The sequence below is a fragment of the Chinchilla lanigera genome, unplaced genomic scaffold, assembly GCF_000276665.1.
Source record: "Chinchilla lanigera isolate Chin_1 unplaced genomic scaffold, ChiLan1.0 scaffold00039, whole genome shotgun sequence".
Lineage (NCBI taxonomy): Eukaryota > Metazoa > Chordata > Mammalia > Rodentia > Chinchillidae > Chinchilla > Chinchilla lanigera.
Window position 1 is genome coordinate 2,585,984 of NW_004955440.1, and position 21,629 is coordinate 2,607,612.

At 35.8% G+C, this 21,629-nt stretch overlaps 1 protein-coding gene across 1 annotated transcript in view; it reads left to right on the forward strand.

Moving 5' to 3' along the window:
• The window catches only part of Rab3gap1 (RAB3 GTPase activating protein subunit 1 (catalytic)), a 94,924-nt gene that overhangs the window by 34,969 nt on the left and 38,326 nt on the right, over positions 1-21,629 (forward strand). The window contains exons 6-10 of the mRNA XM_005390760.2: positions 11,044-11,163; positions 13,332-13,497; positions 17,334-17,433; positions 20,295-20,376; positions 21,539-21,607. Coding sequence (XP_005390817.1) covers positions 11,044-11,163; positions 13,332-13,497; positions 17,334-17,433; positions 20,295-20,376; positions 21,539-21,607 — 537 coding nt within the window. The remainder of the gene's footprint in view (positions 1-11,043; positions 11,164-13,331; positions 13,498-17,333; positions 17,434-20,294; positions 20,377-21,538; positions 21,608-21,629) is intronic.

The following is a 21,629-nucleotide window of genomic DNA, read 5'->3' on the forward strand; positions in this document are numbered from 1 at the left end:
GAGGCAAGGAAATGGAGCTATAGTGTATAAAATGGTTAGACTTTTCCAGAATTAATCTGAGTAGATAATAAATACACAAATTGTAATATCCAGTGAACCACTTCAAAATTGAAAAGAGTATTGTCTGTTGAACACTGCCAACATCCCAGATATTTTTATATTTTTTCCAGGTATTTTTGTAGTTGCTAAGTATTTAAATATGTCTAAGAACTGGTTTCTTCATTGTTTATCACCACAATTTTTAGTGATACAGTATTGATGCATTTATCATTTATAGTATTATAGAGGTTGTGAATGAATATATTTTTTCTACAGTAGTACATGTGAAGGTTGTAAAATGGTAGCATTCAAGGTAGTTGGAATGGTTATATGACTTGCCAGTATGAGCTTAAGAACAAGTATGTTAGGTATTGCTTAATATTCAGTTGTAATTTCAGTCTTTTTTGAAACAAGAAAGCTCGAAGTGTTGTGGGGCAGCAGCTGTCAGTGTTAAAAATGCAAATGTTTTTGTACCTAACAACTGAACTTCTAGGACTTTTTGTGCATATGTGTTTGTAGAACTAGTCCATTGTATTATTGCAACAGCATAAACTGGAAACAAGAATACTGATCAGTAGGGAATTGCTCTATGAAAAGAAATAGAAAATACATGTAGTATGCTTTTGTTTGGGAGTAGGATAGCCATGGACAGATGGAACATTTCTGTAAGAACCTCCCTGCCCCCGCAGTGCTGACAGTGGATTCACACTAGTACGGGAGCTGTCATGGGATAATGTTCATTTGTTTGTTTTCCTTTGTCCAAAGACATTTGGAAAAAAAAAATTACGTTTTTAAAGATCTTTAGAGTTTAAATTTCACAGCTCTGGAGTTCTTTCAATTATTTATTGCCATTTCTATATAATTAATTCTGATTTCAGGTGTAAAAGGGTAGAAATGAGCTCAGGAAATAAATTTTTGTCATCTTATAATTTTTCATTACTGTAATGAAATAAAAGAGGCTAATTGCTTAGAAAGAAAAGAGGTTTTTAGTTCATGGTTCTGGAGCCCAAAAGTCTAAGCAATAAATGCCAGTCACTAATGAGGCTTCTATTGACTGAGTCACTGAGTCACCATAGTGAATGGCAGTGCAGTGGCAGGTGTGCATGTGAGAGGAAGAGGTCATGTGGTGATGTGGGCAGAATGAGGGGTGGGGCAGCTACAACCTGCCACTTACCATACTTCCTAAAGGTCCCACACTCCACACTCCTCACTGTGTCCTAGGCTTCCAGTCCATGAGCCCTTGAGAGACACACTCAAATCATATCAAAACCACAAACAGATAGTGAATTAGACTTTTGTGTTTAACTTTTGTTTACTGCTCTTTGGGGCATTTCTTGAAGAAAATGTTCATGAAGCATTCATAATTCTATATGTACTGAGATTAAAATAAGTTAGGCAGATGAGTAATACCTTTCATAAATATTGATTGAATTATAGATTGATTGTGCTAGGGATGAACCCAGAGCTTCTGACATGCTAGGCCACTGTTCTATCACTGATCTACATAGCCAGCATCTTAATTCTTTTAATATCCTTTACCCTCCTTCCCTTCATCTCTTGTTCCCCTTCCCATTAGCAAAAGATCTATCTTCCTGTTTCCTAGTACTGTTGTTTTGCTCTTTAAATTATATATATATTGATTTTCTCATAGTAGAAAAACTATGCAGTATTTAAGCTTGTGTGTCTGATTTTTTTAATTTAAAATCAAGGTCCCAAGGTGCATCCAGTTTCATACAAATGACTCAAGTATATTCTTTGTGGCAGGCAGAGTAATACTTCATTGTGTATAAGTGCCATGTCTTCTTTATTCATTTATCTGTTAGTGGACATACAGGCCACTTCCAAGATTTAGCTATTGTGGAATGTGCTGCTATAAACATGGGTATGCATATATTCCTGAACTATGATATCTTTGGTACCAAAAAATACCTAGAAGGAGAAAATCCAGTTCAAGTGGAATTTCTATTTTTAGTTTCCTGAGGAATCTCAATATTCATTTCCATAGTGGTGGTTCTAGTTTACATTCCTCCAATAATGTAGAAAGGTCCCCGCCCCCTGGCTCATTACCATTTTTTATTTGATTTATGATAATAGCCATTGTTTGTGGATCAAGGTGGAATATTAGTGTTATTTTAATTTGTATTTCTCTAATGACCAGTAATGTTCAACATTTTTATTTGTGTTTATTGTCCATTTGTACTTGTTCTTACAAGAAGTATCTATTCATTCCAGTTGCCCATATTTTGATTGGGTCTTTCATTCGGAGAGGCCTAATTTTTTTAAAAAAATTTCTTTATACATTCTAGATATCAATCCTCATTCCAAGGATGTATTAGTCAGTGCTTACAAGAGCTTAGGGGAAGGCTTCTCAAAAGACTGCACATGCTCTGAATCAGATAATGCAGGACACAGAAATTTACAAGATTGGCCTGCATTGGCCACCCACAGAGTCAAATGTAGAAGAGTGCAAAAGATCCTTCTGCATGCTAGAGATGTAAAGGATCCAGCTGAAGACCTAGAGCCCATGGCATTGTCCACAAGGAGTATGCATCAGAAGGCTGAAGGATTTGCAATGGAAGGTTGAAGGTTTGGTGCTAAAAAGAATTTACCCCAGCAAGATGAAAGGCCAGTGTTGGAAGCTGAAGAATCTGCTCAAAAAGCCAGGAGACAATATCCAAGGCAAGGGCAAAGACCAGAGCTCCCTCTAAGAGAAGAGCCAAAGTTCCTCTGAGGAGAATCAGCTGAAATCCTTCCCTCCTATTCCTACAATAGTCCTCCTGAAAGTGGGTCTTCTACACCTAGAACCTTGCTGACTCAGTTCAGCTGGATGTTCCACTCAAGTTGACAATCAGCTAACCCCCACAGAGGAGTAGCTGGCAGAATGTTATTCTATCCTGTAGCTTATTTCTTCACTCTTTGTTGTGCAGAAGCTTCTTAATTTGGTATGATCTTGTTGATTTTTGTATATTTGTGTAAGAAATTAGGTATATCGATATATGGAGTTTTGTTGAGAAAGTCCTTGTCAACACCTGTGTCTTCAAGAGTTTTACCTATTTTGTTGCCAGCAGAATCAGTGTTTCTCTTTTAACATTTAGATCATTCAGCCATTTTGATTTTAATTTGCTACCTGGTGAGAGCTGTAGATGTAGATTCAGTTGTCTGTGTATAGATAGCTACTTTTCCCAGCACCACTTGTTAAAGTGGCTGCTATTCCTCCAACATATGTTTTTGGCTTATTTCAAAGGTCATATGTTTGGGGCTGGGGATTTAACTCAGCAGCACAGCACCTGCCTGGCAAGCGTAAGGTTGTGGGTTCGATTCCTGGTACCGGAAAAAAAAACCAAAAAAACAAAAACAAAAAACAAAGATCAGATGGTTGAATGTGCCTGGAATTACTACTGCGTATTCTATTCTGTTGATCCATATGTCTGTTTTTGTGCCAGTACCCTGCTGTTTTTATCACTGTAGCTTTGTCATATAACTTGGAATCTGGGACTGTTGATGCCTTTGCTTTGTTCCTGTTGCCCAGGATTGCTGTTGCTATTCTGGATCTCTTCTTGTTCCTTATGAATTTTAGGGTTATTATCTCTCATTCTGTGAGGAATGCTGTTGGTATTTTGATTGAGATTACATTAAATCTGTATATCAGTTTTGGAAGTATGCCATTTTTTGTTGTTGTTGTTTTGGGTTTTTTTTCTGGTACCGGGAATCGAACTCATGACATCACGCTTGCCAGGCAGGCGCTATGCTGCTGAGCTAAATTCCCAGCCCCAGTATGGCCATTTTGACACTGTTAGTTCTGTGTATCCAGCACATAGCGTATTGTTCCATTTTCTGATGTCCTCTGTGATCTTTTCTAGAATACTCTAGTTTTCTTCATAGAGCTTTCACTTTCTTTTTCTTTTTTTTTTTTTTCTTTGTCTTTTGAGACAGGGTCTCACTATGCAGTTCAGGCTGGCTTCTCTTTCACTGTCTTTGTTAATTTAATTCCTAAGTATTTTTCTTGCAGCTACTGGGAATGGTACTGTGTTCCTTATTTCTTCCTTACTGAGTGCATTATTGGTGTACAGGAATGCTACTGATTTTTATGAGTTTGAAACCTGCTACATTGTTTAATTTGGTTAATTCTAGGAGTATTAGAGGCAGTTTTTTGGGTCTTCTATGTAAAGGTAATGAATAAGGGTAATTTGAGTTCTTTTCCCATATGTATTTTTTTCCTTCTCTTGCCTGATTGCTGTGGCTAGTTTCAAGTACTATATTGTATGAAAGTGGTGGTAGTGGACATCATTGTCTTGTTTGTGATTTTAGAAGAAAAGTTTTAAGTTTTCCCTCCATTTAACATGATACTGGCAGTAAGTTGGTCATAAATGACTTTTATCAGATTGAGACTAGTTCTTTGTATATGTATTTCTTGTTTTGTTTTGTTTTTTTGTATTGGGAATTGAACTCAGGACTTTGCACTTGCCAGGCAGGTGCTTGTGCCGCTGAGCTATATCCCTGGCCCTCTGTATATGTATTTTCATAGCTCACTTCAGCAGCACATATACTAAAACTGTATACCTATTTTTAGGGATTTTATCATGAATGTAAGTTGGATTTTGTCAAAGGCTTTTCCTGTGTCAATTGGAGTGATCCTGTCATTTTTTGTTTTTACTTCTGTTTGTGTGATTTGCGTAAATTGAGCTATCTTACATCCCTGGGATGAAGCTACTTGATCAGAGTGGATGATCATTTCAAGATTTGTTTGCCAGTACATTCTGTTTGCCAGTATCTTGTTGAGGAGTTTTGTGTCTGTGTTCATTAAAGAGCTTGGCCTGTATTTTTCTTTTTTATTGAATTCTTTTCTGGTTTTAGATTCAAGGTAATGCCAGCTTCCAGGAATAAGTTTGGCAGTACGCCTTCCCTTTCAATTTCATTAAAAAGAGTTTGGCATTAGATCTTCCCTGAAATGCTTGTAGAATTATATGGTGAATCAGTAGATTATGGGCTTTTCTTAGTTGGTAGGTTTTTTTGTTGTTGCCTCAATTTCATGAATTGTTACTGGATTGTTTGGGACTTTTATAGCATCCTCCTTCAATTTTGGTGATCCATACATATCACAGAATTTTTTTTTTTTCTGGATTCTCCAATTTATCAGAGTACAGCTTTTCAAAGTAGTTACTAATGCTCTTCTAAATTTTGGTGATATCTGTTGTGAATTTTCCTTTTTAGCTTCTAATTTCATTGATATGATTCTTTTATTTTATGGTAAGATTAACAAAGAGTTTATTTTGTTTCTTCTTTCAATGAACCCTCTCTTTGATTCATTGTAATTTTTTTTAGTCTCAATTTCATTAATTTCAGCTCTAATCATTATTTCCTGTTTTGTTTTTCTGAGACAGGGTCTCACTGTGTAATGCAGGCTGGCTTTGAACTCGATGTACCACAGGCTAGCCTCAAACTCAGGGTGATCCTGCCTCAGCATTCTGAGTGCTGGGATTAGAGGTATACAGCTCCACAGCCAGCTATTACTTCCCTTTCTTGTACTAGCTCTTGATTTGGATTGTTCCTGCTTTTCTAGTACTTTCAGGCACATCATTAGGTTATTTATTTCATTTTGCTGTTTTTCTTATGTGGACATTCACAGCTGTAAACTTTCCTCTGAGTACTGTGTTCATTGTTTCCCATTGGTAAGGGTATGTTGTACTGGCATTATTTATTTGGTTCTAGGAATTGTTTTTGTTTTTATTTTTGTTTTATTCTAGGAATTGTTTCTTCCTTGGTTCTTTTCTGTGACCTATTTTTTAAAAAGTGTAATATTTAATCTCCATGTAATTGTTTAATCTCCATGTGTTTGTATAATTTTTGTTTTGTCATTGATTTCTAGTTTTACTGAACTATGATGTGATAATATACATGGGATAATTTTTGTTCTTTTATATTTACTTAAGCATGATCTTATCCATGATCAATGGGCTAGCATGTGGTCTATTTTAGAGAAAGTTTTGTGTGTATATTCTTTTGTAGGGTGGAACACTGTAGATAAGTCCCTTTGGAGGTGTAGTTCAACTCTTGTATTACTTTGTTAATTTTTTTTTGTCTAGTTGAATTATTTGTGATAGTGAGTCATTGAGGTTTCTCACTATAATATTGTTGATGTTTATCTGATCTTTTATGTCCAGTAGTGTTTGTTTTATGAAGTTGAGTGAGCTGGTGTTTAGTGTATATATGTTTATAATTGTTATTTGTTCCTATTGAACTGATCCCTTACCTAATATGTAATGGCCTTCTTTGCCTCTTTTGATCAGTGTTGGCTTGATGTTCCCTCTCTAAAAATAGCTGCTGTTTCATCAATAGAATATTGTTTTTCATCTTTCCATTTTTAATCTATGAATCTTTCTTTACATTTAATATATTTCTTATGTATACCATACAGTTACGTTATGTTTCTTGATCTGTCTGCCAATCTGTGTCTTTTGATTGAGGAGTTGTGACCGTTCATATTGAAAGTTATCACTGAAAGCTATAGCCTTACTCCTACATAACATTATTTTCCTGTTGCTCATCTTTGCCTCCCTCCTCCTTTTTAACTGCTCACCTTACCTGATGTATTCATCCAATTAGGCTTTTTGGCATCATTGGCTTTACCCTGTAATTCTAGCATATCTTTGAGAATCAGGGGTGCTGGTTTTAAGAAATACAAGCCATGTATTTCTTAAGGTGCTCTTTATCATAAAAAGATGTTATTCTCCATCATTTTTGAAAGATAGTTTTGCAGAATATGTCAGCCTGGGTTAAAAATTATTTTCTTTTAGTGCTTGAAACACTTCACGCAAAGCCATTGATGGAAAACCTTTTAGAGACTGAGTACCCAAACTGCAACCCAAAACCCACTTATTTATTGCAAAGTGCCAACACTGCAATTAAACCTGAATACTGAGGTTTTAGTTTAGAAAAAAACAACTGTTATCTGATATGGGACTGCTGGGCATGCCATAGGTTTGTGTTGATAAGTCTGCTATAATCTTAATAGGATTACCTTTATAAGTGATATATTGCTTTTCTCTAATAGCATTTAAGATTTTGTTCTTGTGTCAAATTTGGGATTTTGACTATGATGTGTCATAAAAGTTTTTTTCTGATATTGGTTATTTGGATTTCTATATACCTCAGTTACTGTATGTTCATTTGTTTCTCCATACTTGGAAAGTTTTCTATTCTTCTGTGAATTGGTTTTTATGCCATTGGTTCTGTCTTCTGGTTTTTTACTAATTCCATCTAATCTTAGATTAGTCTTTTTTGCATCTTTAATAGCCATCAGGTCCATTTTTCATATTCTGTTATTTTTAAGGTATCTCTGAAAATTGGTCTCTTATAGCAGTCCTGTACAATAGTTCTGACATTCGTCACTTCTGCTGCTCATATATTTAATAGACTTTTTAATCTCCTAGATTCCTGTTCATTTTTTCATGGATTTTTTTTGCTAAACTGATCCTTCATGTTCTACATCATTTTAACTCAGCTAGCTTTTTATTAGGGTCTTCTATAAGCTCATTGATCATTTTATTATATAGTTATTAAGTCCCTGATTTATAAACGCGTTCTGTTCCAGGAGAATGTTGGTAAGTCAGATTCATTCATAAGTCCAACAAAATGAGTCTTACACTGTATTTTCACTTTTGTTTCCATGGTTATTGATTTGTGCCCCCTAGCAGTCTCCTCCACATTACTACTGTTTTTCCTCTTGCTTCTGGACATCCTAGGCTCTGATTGAGCACTGTTCTACTGTACAGTATCACATTGTACAGTAAGCATATAGCAGCACAACTACGATGATGTCTGACATGCATGTGAACTGCTCCCAAGATTTGTTCTCATCTATAAATGTTCAGAATGTTAGGTCCATTTATATCTGAAAGTTTGTAACTCGAATGGTCATAAGTCAGGGACTTACTGTATACATTTTCCCACAGTAGTATGGAGATCTTTTGAGTCATTATCTGCTTTTCAGTGATGGACTCAATATAGACCTTTGCCTCAATCCAAATATGACCCCTCTCTTAATTTGGAGGAGGGTGTGCAGTAATTGGCCCAGCACGTAGTTCTCCAAAAGTGAGCCACACTATTTTTGATGACACAGAGACAAACCAGATATTGGCATTAATAGCAACAACTGTGCCACCCTGACAAAAATAATTACTCAGCAATAACAATAAAGTCAAAGACAAAATAAATATTGACATATCAGAAAAACCAATGCTTAATTCCTGAAATTACCCTTAACAATAGAAAAGAGATCTGCAATATTAATACAGACACAAAGACAAACTTATGATGTATAGTACATATCTAGTAAATGTAACAACTGTACTACCATTAACAACAGAAATGAATTAAACTATAGCACTGTCAACTTAATATCTAAAAATTACAAGGCTGGGGATGTGGCTCAGTGGTAGAGCTCTTGCCTTGCATGCATAAGGCCCTCGGTTCAATCCCCAGCAACACACACGCACACACAAAGAAAAGGAATAAAAAGAATGGTTTGTTAAGAATAATTATTTTTAAAAATCTAAAGATTAATAGTAATGCTAGTAAAATGGAAGGAGTGGGGAAGGAGGACATTAAAGCTGTACAATTTGAAATGAAAAGATGTGTGAAATAAAGCATCCTATTAAGGATTAAAAATTGTTAGAATTAGATAAAAGTAACAGAAAAGAACATACAAGAAAAAAGAGCAAAAGAAAGACAAAAAAGAAAAACTATCAAACCAATGAAGAAAAAGAAAAATGAATCCAAAAAATTCATTTTTGTTTTTGAATGAGTGGTTTCTTTGCCAGGTCTACAGTATTGGGATCCACCAATATGAGCAAGGGATAATGAGTTATCCCCCAAATACTAAGTCCTGTTTTGTTTCCTCACTTACCTTTTGGTGTGCAAATGCTGAGTCCCAGCCTGCCTTTTCCTTCTGGGTGTGGCTGGTAAGTGGTGTCCATCCTAGGGCTCTATTAACTCCAGCTGCTTCCAGCTTAAAGCATCTCTTGTGCACCCAGAGTAACTGCTTTTTCTACCTAGCTTTACAGCCTGTGGGTTTGTGAAGTGTCTCCCTCCACCCTACTCCAGAGGGCCCTCTGTCTACACACCCAACTGGGACAATCATCCAAGCCAGGGTGTATCTTTGATCATGTTGGCAGATGAAAAAAGCAAATAGGTCACTGAGTTCTGTGTTGGATGGAGTCAGCAGAGAGAGAGAGAGAGAGAGAGAGAGAGAGAGTGTGTGTGTGTGTGTGTGTGTTTGTCTGCATGTGTGTATGTGTGTGTGTTTGTCTGCTGGACTTAATACCAGCACATTCAGACCCAGCTGGAGTCAGCTCTGTGTGTGTGTGTGTGTGTGTGTGTGTGTGTTAGTCTGCAGGACTTAATGCCAGCACATTCAGACGCAGCCCTCTCTGAAAACCACACAAAACTGGCCTGGCTTCTCATCAGAGGATGCAGGACCCCTACGCCCTTCCCTGCTTGAGCTTCAACTCAGTGGGTTTGTGTCTAGCCTGTTCCCTCTTTGCAGCCGTCTCTTGTGGCCACCATCTCCCACCCACTGTGGTACAGTGACCCCAGAATCTCGCAAGTGTACTTGTTCTGTAGCTTAGTCTTAAATAATTAACCCCTTCCCCAAATGCCTCCTCTTAAACACTCAAACATGGCCGGCACTACACTGGATTTCTTCTCCATCTTAACCTGCCAGGCTGAGCAAAACCTGATGCTGTTTTTGCAGTTCAAAATAGTATGGGCTACAACAGACATGGGCTTTGGGGGCGGGGGCTAGTGCTACTGGCCCTGTCCATTCTGTTTCTCCCTGGAACTGTGGACCCTCTCTGGGCTTACCTTGTTTTAGTGTAGACGGGGTGCTCCAGCCTGCTTTGTTATTTTATCATCATTGGATTAAGTTTCTCTGTAGTTTATTTTCCTGTCTTTTCTTTCTTAATTCCTGAAAGTGTACATTTTTTCTTCACTAAGTTCTTTTCCAGATGTCTGGATTCTAGGTCAGAGGCTGTGGTTTGCTCCAGGTCTTTTCTCTGCCATGTTTTATTTTTAACCCTATTTTCATTATTTAAAAACAAAATAAATAAAAATGCATTGAGGCACGGCTAGATGAATTTTCAGTAGGCAAGAGAAATCACCAAGTTGACCTTACATTTCTTTTTTTTTAAAGTTTGGCCACAAATTTATTACTTTAAATGACTTGGGAACTAAACAACAAATCAGTGTAGATACCATAGCAAGAATAAGACATCTTCTGGTTGACTCTTGTCTGAAGGTGTTATTGAGTAAAAGAGTAGAAGAGTTCTTTAATTGGGATACTCTGTAACCATGTTTTTATGTGTCCCATGGGTAATAATTGTTTTCCATGTATTTTTTCCCTGCCACTTAGGTAATGTTAAATTTTACTTTCCACATTGATGGACACAGTGCTGTCAGTTGTTTAAAGCAAGGTATTAGTGCTTGCTTTTTGTTTTTATGTTGTAAGCTTTTAAGACAAAAATGTTATTTAATGGTGTTTCCTTTCTGATTTCAGCAAACTGCTTCTAATTTGTAAAGGTAAAAGAATAAAGGAGAGCTAGTAGATCGGTGAAGAAAGTGCTTCTCAAACACATTTTCACCGGCTTGAACCGCTGGTGGTACATGCATAATTATCACAGAGGGTGGCTCGTACCACTGGTGGTACAAACGGATCTAATCACTTTGATGGATCTTTTCACTAAGAAAATCAATAAAAAACCACCAGTGGGACAGTCATGCATGTAGCACCAGTGGTTCAGTCTGCCCAGGAGAAAGAGGTATGAATTGTGGCCCCATCATGAATGTATTAAGGAAAATTCAGGTGGTTATTTCATTTATCACTGGGCAAAAAATACCTGTTACATATAAATCTGAGTTATATTTCCTGCAAGGACAGTTTTTATGTTTTTCAGATAATACACCTTTATGTTTTTTTCCTCTGTTTAATGCAATACTTCTTCCTGTAAGGTATGGCCTGCGTGAGTTTGTGGTGATCGCCCCTGCTGCACACAGTGATGCGGTTCTCAGTGAGTCTAAGTGCAATCTTCTGCTCAGTTCTGTTTCCATTGCTTTGGGAAACACTGGTTGGTAAGTAGATGTTCTGAGGAACCTGGACAGTAAACTAAGAACTATTGTTAGTGATAATTAATGAAGATAAAAAGTTATTAGGAACTTAGTACATATACTTGCATATCCTGAAATTTGGTATGTGAGGACAAAATTAGTGAAGCCTTTTTGGACAACACTTCTTTGCTCTTTCTTTTCTTTTTCTTTTTTGCAGTACTGAAGATTGAACTGAAGGTCACTATAACATAGAACTATATCTCCAACACTTCTTATTTTTTATTTTGAGGTCTGAATAACTTGTCCAGGCTGGCCTCAAACGTTCAGTCCTACCTCATTCTCCCAAGTAACTGGGATTACAACTGTGCTCTGTTAGGCCCACCCAGAAGTCATTTCAACTTGAGGAATTTTAGACATTATTTGGAATAACTTGCCAAAAACTCAATTATAAGTATTTTTAGGCCCTATTCTTAAATGGGAATATTGAAGAGCATGAAATTTTCTAAATCAGTATTCTGCTACTTTGAGTTATGTTTTATTTATATGTCAAATAGACTGAGAGAGTCTACATGCAAAGTTACTAGGGAAAGGTAAGTATATTAGTGTGGGTATACTTTGTAGTATATCCTATTCTTTGTACTCTATCCTATATTTTGTCATGTACCCCAAGTAAATAATTTGAGTTTTTTTTTTAATAAAAGGAATGGTTGCTGGGCGTATTGGTGCACACCTATAATCCTAGCACTTGGGTTGCTAAGGCAGGAGAATTGCCATGAGTTCAATGCTAGTTTGGACTACAAAGTGAGTTCAAGGCTAGCCTGAAATGCATAGTGAATCCCTGTCTCAAAAAGACGAAACAAAGAAAAGAGAAATGGCTAGAAGATTTACAAATGTAGCAATATTAAGTTGGGGATATATTTTATACTCCTTTCTTATTATTTGAGGTAGTTATGTTCCATAGAGTCACTACCAACACTATTAAATCCTGAACCATTGCTTCTAGGAGAAGTACAGGGTTAAGTTTGTGCAAACCCCTGGTCACAACTGTGTGTGTATGTGTGTTGTGAGGATTGAACCCAGGGCCTCGAGTGTACTAGGCAAATGCTCTACCCCTGAGCAACATCGCAGTCCTGGTCACATTTTTGTCGGCAATTTATATATTGCCTTGTTTTGTGTGTGTTTCTGTTTAAAAATATTATTGATTCATTAGAATTGAACTTAGGCAATAGCACTATAACTCATGCCTAAATGCAGTTTATCAAACATGTATATTTTATCTTGAGACATATCTTAGTTTTATCTGTGAGACGTATCATAGTTTTCTTGCACTCAAAAATATTACCTTCTGAACCCTTGCTGGAGGCCATTTTACAGAGTGAAATCAACAAGTACAAAAATCCAAAAATTGTAGCTCCAAGAGGATTGTGAGAAAGATAAACTTATCTATAGTCTAAGAGTTGACACAAAAAGGCAGAGCTTTACTTTACTTGAATTCTGCCAGGAATATGCATGTGAGCTACTCAGAATTTTGCTGCCCTGAACATTTCTGCAGATAACTGCATGTGCTGTGAACGTTGGTGGTGTGGGAGTTACAAATAAATTTTTGTGAGTAGGCTATTTTCAAATACTGAAATCTATGAATCATGAACATCAGCTGTATAAATATTATAATGAGAAATATTTCACTACAGAATTGGTTTAATTTGTATTAATACTTATCAATCAGGTTTATATGAATTTGGAAAGACTAATATATATGTAATGTTACTCAAGAAAATTTTAATCTGCTGTTTTATGACTTTAATCCATTCTCAACAATTTTCTAACTAAAGTGCTAAAGGAACTGAGTATCTTTTTTGTGCATGAGGTTCTGTGTTTGGGGAGTATTCCTTATTTATTGCTTTCAGATAATTGAGATTAAAATATCACAGGAAGCCGGGCGTGGTGGCGCATGCCTTTAATCCCAGCACTCAGGAGGCTGAGAGAGGAGGGTCGTTGAGAGTTTGAGACCAGCCTGGGCTGCAAAGTGAGCTCAAGGCCAGCCTGAACTGCATAGTGAGATCCTGTCTCAAAAAGACAAATAAAAAATAAAAGTGAAAAAAAATAAAATATCACAGGAAAATTTTGAGTTTAAGGAGTTATTAAGTGTTTAATAAACTTGCTTTCTTTTCGTATTTAATCATGTCCTGCAGTCAGGTCCCACTTTTTGTGCAAATACATCACAAATGGCGAAGAATGTATGTAGGAGAATGTCAAGGTCCTGGTGTCCGAACTGATTTTGAAATGGTTCATCTTCGAAAAGTGCCAAATCAATACACTCACTTATCAGGTCTACTGGATATCTTCAAATCAAAGATTGTGAGTTGGCATTGATATTGTCAATCTTATTTGAGATCCAGATAAAAGTAACCATTTGATAATTTGACCGGATGGAAACATTTCTCTATAATATGAATAATGTATAATTGACTAAAGTACTATGTATGTTTAAAGAAAAAAATATCCAATTAGAAACTGATCTGTTTCGTTTTTTCAGTCTGTAATATTAATTGACCATGTTCTACACTTATCCTCTAACAGTAATATTGCCAGTCTTCCAGCCTAGAGTGCTTTGGGTGGCTGCTCATTTGGGGCATTGACTGACGTCCTGGGATCTGAACTCTTTGGGTTCTAAATTGCCCTCTTTTTTTAAAATTTTTGTTTGATTTGATTTTGAGGTTTAATCTTTCATATCTGTGACTGAGAGCTGAAGGCGAAATGGGATATGCTGAATATGTCTCTGGTGTTCTATTAAAAAATTTGTCACAGAGATATGGAAGACCTATGCTGCTCTTGGGGAAAAATTAGGGTGCTGGGTGCAAAAGTTGATACCACCTTATATAAGTGATCAAACTTGATTAACTGATATCAGATTTAATGTTTTCTGTACCAGTTAAACTAAATTAAAACACACTGGATGTGGTGGCGCATGCCTGTAATTCCAGTACTAGGGAGGCTGAGCCAGGAGCATCGCTGCAAGTTCGAGGCCAGCCTGGGCTACAAAGTGAGTTCAAGACCAGCCTGGACTGTGTAGTGAGACCTTGTCTTAAAAAAAAAAAAAAATTAATTAAAACCCCAACTGACATTGTATGTCTCCTGATGTAGCACACTGTATAGGCTATATTTCACCTATGTGGCATTTCTACCAAAATGTTTAACATAAATTAAAACATCAGAGAAAAAAGCACATTTCCAAAGTGAACTCTAATTTACAAAGCAACTGGTCTGTACTCTTCAAAATATCAGTATCATGATAGCCAAAGCAAAGGCTGGGAGCTATTTATATTAAAGGAGATCTGTGAAATATGACATCTAAATGCAGTGCTTGATTCTTGATTGGATACTTGATCCAGACAAAATAGCCACTATAGATCTGATTTGGAATAATCATGACAACTTTTTTTTTAAGACAGGATCTCAAAATGTAGTCCAGGCTGGCCTTGAACTCAGTATGTAGCCCAGGCAGGCCTTCAACTCGTGGTGACCTTTCTGCCTCGGCCTCCCAAGTGCTAGGATTACAGGCATGCACTACCATGCCCAGCAATTATGACAGTTTTTTTTTGTTTTTTTGGTACTAGGAATCAAACTCAGCACCTTACACTTGCCAGGCAGGTGCTTGTGCCGCTGAGCTATAGCCCTGGCCCTATGACAGTTTTAATTTGGAGTGTATATTAGGATGTACTATCAATGCTAAACTTTTGAGTGTAATAACTATGCAAGAGAATGTCCTTGTTCTTAGGAATTACATGCTAAAGTATTTAGAAGTGAACTGTTGTGATGTCTACTACTTCGTAGAGGTTCAGTCAAAAATAAATACACATACGCTGTTGTATGTGTATATCTGTGGCAAAGTGTTACTATTTGATGTACTTGCTGAAAATTATATAGGTATTCATCATAGTTTTCCTACCTTCCTGAAGATTTTAGGGGGTTTTGTTGTTTGTTTTTGTTTTTGTTTTTTTGGTGGTACAGTATTGAGGATTGAACCCAGAGTATTTGTGCTGAGCTGTGTCCCAGCTCTTCTTTTTTTTTTTTTTTTTTTTTTTTTGAGGTAAATTCTTGTTAAGCTGCCCAGGTAGGACTGGACTTGCAGTCCTCCTACTTCAACCTCCCAAATAGAATTTTAAAAAGAAAAAGTTGAGGAGAAAGAAACCTTGAAATTTTTTAATAGGTTTTGTTAGAAAGACATTTAGGATTAGAGCTTAATCAAAGTAATGGGGCTGGGAATGGGTTCAGTGGGTAAGTGCTTGCCTAGTGTGCCTGAGTCCCTCGGTACCATTCCCAGCACTGTCAGAAAGAAAAAAGAATGGAAAAATACAGAGTCCATCAAAAAAATGTGTACACACTTCAGGAAAAGAAACCACCCTTCCTAGTGGTTTTACAATCTTGTGGTTTCTCTCTACTTAAAAAATATTTCTGAACTTGGCTTTAAAATGGCATTTGGAACCTCTTGTTCTATGATGATATCAATGTATTGCATATCTAGCATTAGAACGTTGGGTTGTTTGCTTATGATGTATTTTCTTTCTCCCCCACACAGTTATTTCCCTCAGGCCCGTGCTTCCTTTGTAACAAGAAAAGGCCGTGCCCCAGTGTCTTACTTAGACAAAGAGACATGTAGTGTCCATTTAATACAGTCTGTAATCCCATGATGTCACTGCCTTCTTTCATAACCAAAGCTCAGCAGGCATTTTCCTTGAGCTCCACTTATTCCCTGGATTTTCTGAGCCTTTTCTAGGATATACAAAGATATATATGTCATGTTTGATCATAGCTATTTCTTTTCAGTTGTCTCTATATTTATCTACATTGCTTTGTAATTAGGGCAAAGGTTCTTTACCAAAGTGACCTTATTGTGGCTTGTAGACCATTTGTACCTTACTATGACTGAACACTCATTTGATATCTAGACCTGCCTGAAAATTTATTTAGAGATTAGTCACCTGATATTATGACTTCAGAATGAGTTTGTATTTTCAGTTAGACCTATCACTGACATCTGTATATCCTTTTGCTCAGCTAAATATCACTTGTTCATTCCACTGTTATTCAGAGTGTAGTCTCCAGACCAGCAGCATTAGCAACACCTAGAAACTGATTTGAGATGGAAAAGAGCATTGAATGTGTATTTGCCTAAGCTGCCTTGGTGGTTCCTACACCTGTTTCAGTCCTGTCCTACTTAATGTAGGCTATAGGATGATATTAGATAATAGCATTAATTTTCGTGACATTTAGTGAATTTAAAGATTAATCTCATCTTTGGTTAACTGATGCTTAATATACTGCATTTTGTATGAGTGACCATTTATTTGTCTTATCCTAAAACTCTAGTGAAATATTCAGTACTGGCTTTAATTTTATTTTCATTTAACTTATAGATATGATCTCCCCAAACCTAGTTTTGTACTTTTAGAAAGTTTATTACTTTTTCACCCACATTCATTTTCAGAAATCAGTAGTAAAAAATCGTATTTTATAACAGAATTACAAAAGATTTTGAAAGATCATTTTTCTTAACAGAATTTAATATTTTTTTTCCTTAGGGTAAGCAATTTTAAAGTAATTGACTCCGTAGCATTGTTTTTTAAAGTGTTCTTCTGCTTGCTTGTTTTTGTTTTTGTAACAGGGTCTTACCATGCTGCCCAGGCTGGCCTTCAGCACCTAAACTCAAGGCATTCTACTGTCTTAGCCTCCCGAGTAGCTAGGACGATAGGTGCACAACACTGTGCACTGCTTAAAGCTTTTTTTTTTTTCAAGCTGTACATCCTTTTCATCAAAACAAAACATCTGTGCAAGTAGTATGTGAAAACTGTAGAATCCTTTTGTACAAATACATGGACAAATGATAGAGTGATTCTATGGAGAGTTTACCTACCCATTTTTTAAAAGTAGATCTAATATTATCAGTACTGTTCCTTACTACAGAGTCTTCCTGCTTGATTTTCTAAGTTTTGCACTGTTTGGCCCTAATAACTTCAGTGACTTTTTTTCCTTATTAATTACTGGATTATGCACACTACTGTCTTGACAGTATAAACTGAAAAATCTATCATAAGCGTATTTTACCCATTCTGTAAGTGTGAAGTTTTGATGTTAAATTTATTAAAATAAGGAACCGGCATTTACATGGTACTGTCTTTGAATATATTTCCTAGGGATGCCCTTTAACTCCATTGCCTCCAGTTAGTATTGCTATTCGATTCACCTATGTGCTTCAGGATTGGCAGCAGTACTTTTGGCCTCAGCAGCCTCCAGGTGAGACCAGTTAAAACTGTATTTAACTTATCGAATATAAGTGGAAAAAGCATATATATTCAGAAATTAAAATTACTTAACAGTGTTTCAAGTGTTTTATTATGAAATATTTGTAATTCATTTTAAGTATAATATTTGCCTTGTAATTTTTTCTCTTAAAAGCTCTGTGTGTTTTCTAAAGACAGTATTACTCTGTATTTGACAACCTGTCTTTGAAAGCTAATTATTATTTTATAAAGCATCCCTTACTGTGAAACATGTGCTGTAAATTACTGTGGCATGAATGATTAAAATGTCTGGTTTTAGAGGGTTTTTTTTTAGCAGTATAATAAAAGAAGCCACCCTTATAAGCTAAGAATAGACATGCAGAAAACCTTAGCGAGTAGAGTTTGGAGAGAGCTAAACAAAGAAAATAGAGAAGAAAATTACTTATGCATAGACACACATAGGAAAAACTATGAAATATTTTACTTTAACTTACATTTTATAAAAACATAATCAAGCCAGGTATGGTGGCACATGCCTGTAATCCCAGCATTGGGGGGAGGTTGAGGCAGGAGGATTGCTGTGAGTTCAAGGCCTGCCTAGACTACAAAGTGAATTCCATCTATTTCTTTTTTTTTTTTTTTTTGGTACTGGCAATCGAACTCAGGACCTTGCACTTGCCAGGCAGGCGCTTGTGCCACTGAGCTATATCCCCAGCCTTACAAAGTGAATTCAAGGCCAGCCTGAACAGCATAGTGCAACTGTGTCTCAAAAAGACAAAAAAAAAAAAAGTAATCAAGGACTGGGGATATAGCTCAGTGGCACAAGCGCCTGCCTAGGAAGTGCAAGGTCCTGAGTTCGATTCCCAGTACAAAAAAAAAAAAAAAGTAATCAAAATTAGTTTCTCTGCTTAGCTATTGATAAAGTAATTCATTCAGTAGTCATTCGTTATTAGCGTATAGTAGGCCCAGCTGTGAAAAAAACACAGCTATAAACAAGACATTACTAAGGTTCTAGAAAGGCTTAGCCTAATGGATATATATACTAATTGAGGTTTTGATTCTGAGGTATTTCTTTCATCTGTGAGTGTAATTATATTCAAATGTATTTAATAGGAAATTTAATATAAATTTACAAATAATTATGAGGATTTTATTAGCTTGAAAAGATTTTTCAGTCTTTTCCCCCACACAGAAATAAAGTAATATTTTTCACTGTTATTTCTGTTCCAAATAGATAGTTATTTATAGGATTAAAGATAGTAATTGGTAGATTAGAGATGATACTAAGATTAATGTAGGATACTTTAATCTTTGGCAGTTGTATGTTTTATGTACTGCTGAACAATTTGAAAACTGTAATGCATAGCACTTCTCTAAATGAGCAAAGGAATAAAAGCTGAGGTTTAGAATGATAGTAGCCAAAAGACTCACATATTTGTGTCATTACTTTTACTTCCCAGACAACAATACTAAGGTAGGAAGTTCGGGGGCATCTCAGTGCAAGGCCATGGATTCAATCCCTAGCACCCCTCACCAAAAAAAGAAAAAAAGACTGCCCAAGGTGGTTGTGGTTTGTTTATGATCTAAGAAGCTCAAGAGCTAGATCTTAGCATTTTAATTCTCATTGCCAATAAAGTCTTTCTTAATGTCCTATGGCCTGTTTTTAAAAATGAGGATTAAAAATAGAAACCTCTTTCAGTAAAGACCATATAAATTCATAACATTTTCTCTTACAGAGGGGAAGGACTGACATGCAAGGTGGTTAGAAACTACTTGGCATTTTATATTCCTATTTTGTTATTCTTATTTTACTATGAGATAGGAGTTACATTAGTTAACTAGCCTAATGTCAGATACTGACTAAGCGGTAATGTTCGCATACACATGCTAGTCAGACTCTTAATTCCCTTGTGCTTTTCATTCCACAGTGTTGGTTCACAGCTTTTAACCCAGTAAAAATTTTGTATTATATTCTAGTAATAATATTTAACTGACCAATTTATGAAAGTGCTTATTTTTTTAAAAAAAGAAAATGCTTCTTTTAAATTTTAAGTTCTTCAAAATTCACACCTTCTAATAAAGGTAGTCATTGTGACTTTTATTATAATAAACTGGTTGGAAAAGTCGAATTGATTGACTTGAAAAAATGTACTAGTAAGTAATAAGACCATATTTCATGACTAATTTTAGTAATTTAGGTAGGGTATAGATAGTTACCAGATGTGGTTGAAGCAAATATGAGGAATGTTCATAACTCAGCAATACAGTTTTAGGAATTTCTAGTATAATGTGAATAATTAAATACTGCCATCTCTATTATTTCAAAACAATCCTTTTAAGAAGTGTTTATTAGTTCCTTAGGGCAGAAGGCACATTCTCCTCCAGTTCTAGAGACTATTGTATTTATATTGGAGAGGTGGTTCTTTCTTGAACTATAAATATTTCTGTATACTTCCAACTAAAATATTTTAGTAATAGCAAATCTGCTTATTTGTCGTTCAGAAATTGACAGCAAAAACTAATGACTATAGGCTGGTGATTAAATTTTTTAATACTTAGGTTGTATTAATCAAAATTGTAAGAATATTCTCTACAGTAACAGTTAAGGACTATTTCGAAAGGCTGAGTTTAGAAGGCATGGCTTAAATGAAACACTGGGTAATAGGAAATAAGATTATCTTTTTACTTACATTCTTGTTCTCAGGAGAAATCTCTAATATATCACTATAACATGCTGTAACTTGCTAATTTATTATGTGTACTCTGTTATAGGTACTTTTAAAGCTCTAATCTTCTAAAGATTGCAGCCTAGCTAGATTAGATTTCTGTATGCCTCTTTTTGCCAAATAATGGGAAAATATTGCATTTGTTTAGATTTAGATGCTCTGGTAGGAGGAGAAGTTGGAGGACTGGAGTTTGGCAAGTTACCATTTGGTGCTTGTGAAGATCCTATTAGGTAAGAAATTGAACCTATCATTTGAATCAGAGGATTGTTTGTTTTACTTTTTAAATTTATATTGACCTTGATTTTACCATACTTTATGATACAATAGCCTGCTGGAATGAATGTAGTACTGAAAATAAGGAATTACATCTGCTTTCTTAAATTTATAATTTTACTTGAACTGTTCTTCAAAAGAAACATTAAACATGTGGGCCAAATATGACTGGTAGTTCGATTTTGTAGAGCTAGTAAACTCAGAATGGTTTTTATATTCTTAAGGGGTATAAAAGAAAAACAAAACAAGAATATAGCAGAAACTATACATGGTTCACAAAGACTAAAATGTTCTCTCTGGCCTATTGTAGAAAAAGTTTGACGACTCTTGAGCTATAACATATTTTTCAAAATTGAAATATAATTTACCTACCCCACAATTTACCATTTTAAAGTGTACAGTTTAGTGGTTTTTTAAGTATTTACAGAGTTGTCCAGCTATCATCACTATAATCATGAGACATTTTCTTTATCTCAGAAAGAAAGGTTTTTACTCTTAGCCCATCACTCTTGCCAACTCATCCAAAACCCTCCAGTTCCAGGCAAACACTAGTCCATTTCTTGTCTGTGGATTTGCCTGGGCTGGACATTTCATGATGGAGTCAAATATGTAGCCTTTTGTATCTGGCTGCTTTTACTTACCATGTTTTTGAGATTTGTACTGTAGCATGAATCAATACTTTATTAATAGGTATAAATATGCCACTGTATGAATATATTATACGCCACATTTTGTTCATCCGTTCATTAGCTGATAGACATTTAAATTATTTACTCTTTTGGTTATTAGTAGAGGTTTTTTTTTGGTTTTTCTCTGGTACCGGGAACCGAACTCACGACCTTGTGCTTGCCAGGCAGGCGCTTTGCCGCTGAGCTAAATCCCCAGCCCCTTAGTAGAGGTTTTAATGTATGCAAAAATTAACTTCATATCAATGTGTGGTTGTTGGCTAAACCAGTTGCTCACAGTTTATTGTACTATATTTAACACCACTTTATAACACAATTGTATAGACCTCTTTGGTTATTTCCTTAGGATACATTTCTAGAAAAACTGCAGTGTCAAAGGACATGTGTACAATATTAGTAAAGCCTTTTGGATGTATTCTATGTTTTATTTTAGTGAACTCCATTTAGCAACTACATGGCCTCATCTGACTGAAGGGATCATTGTGGATAATGATGTGTATTCGTAAGTATGTTAAAGAACTTCC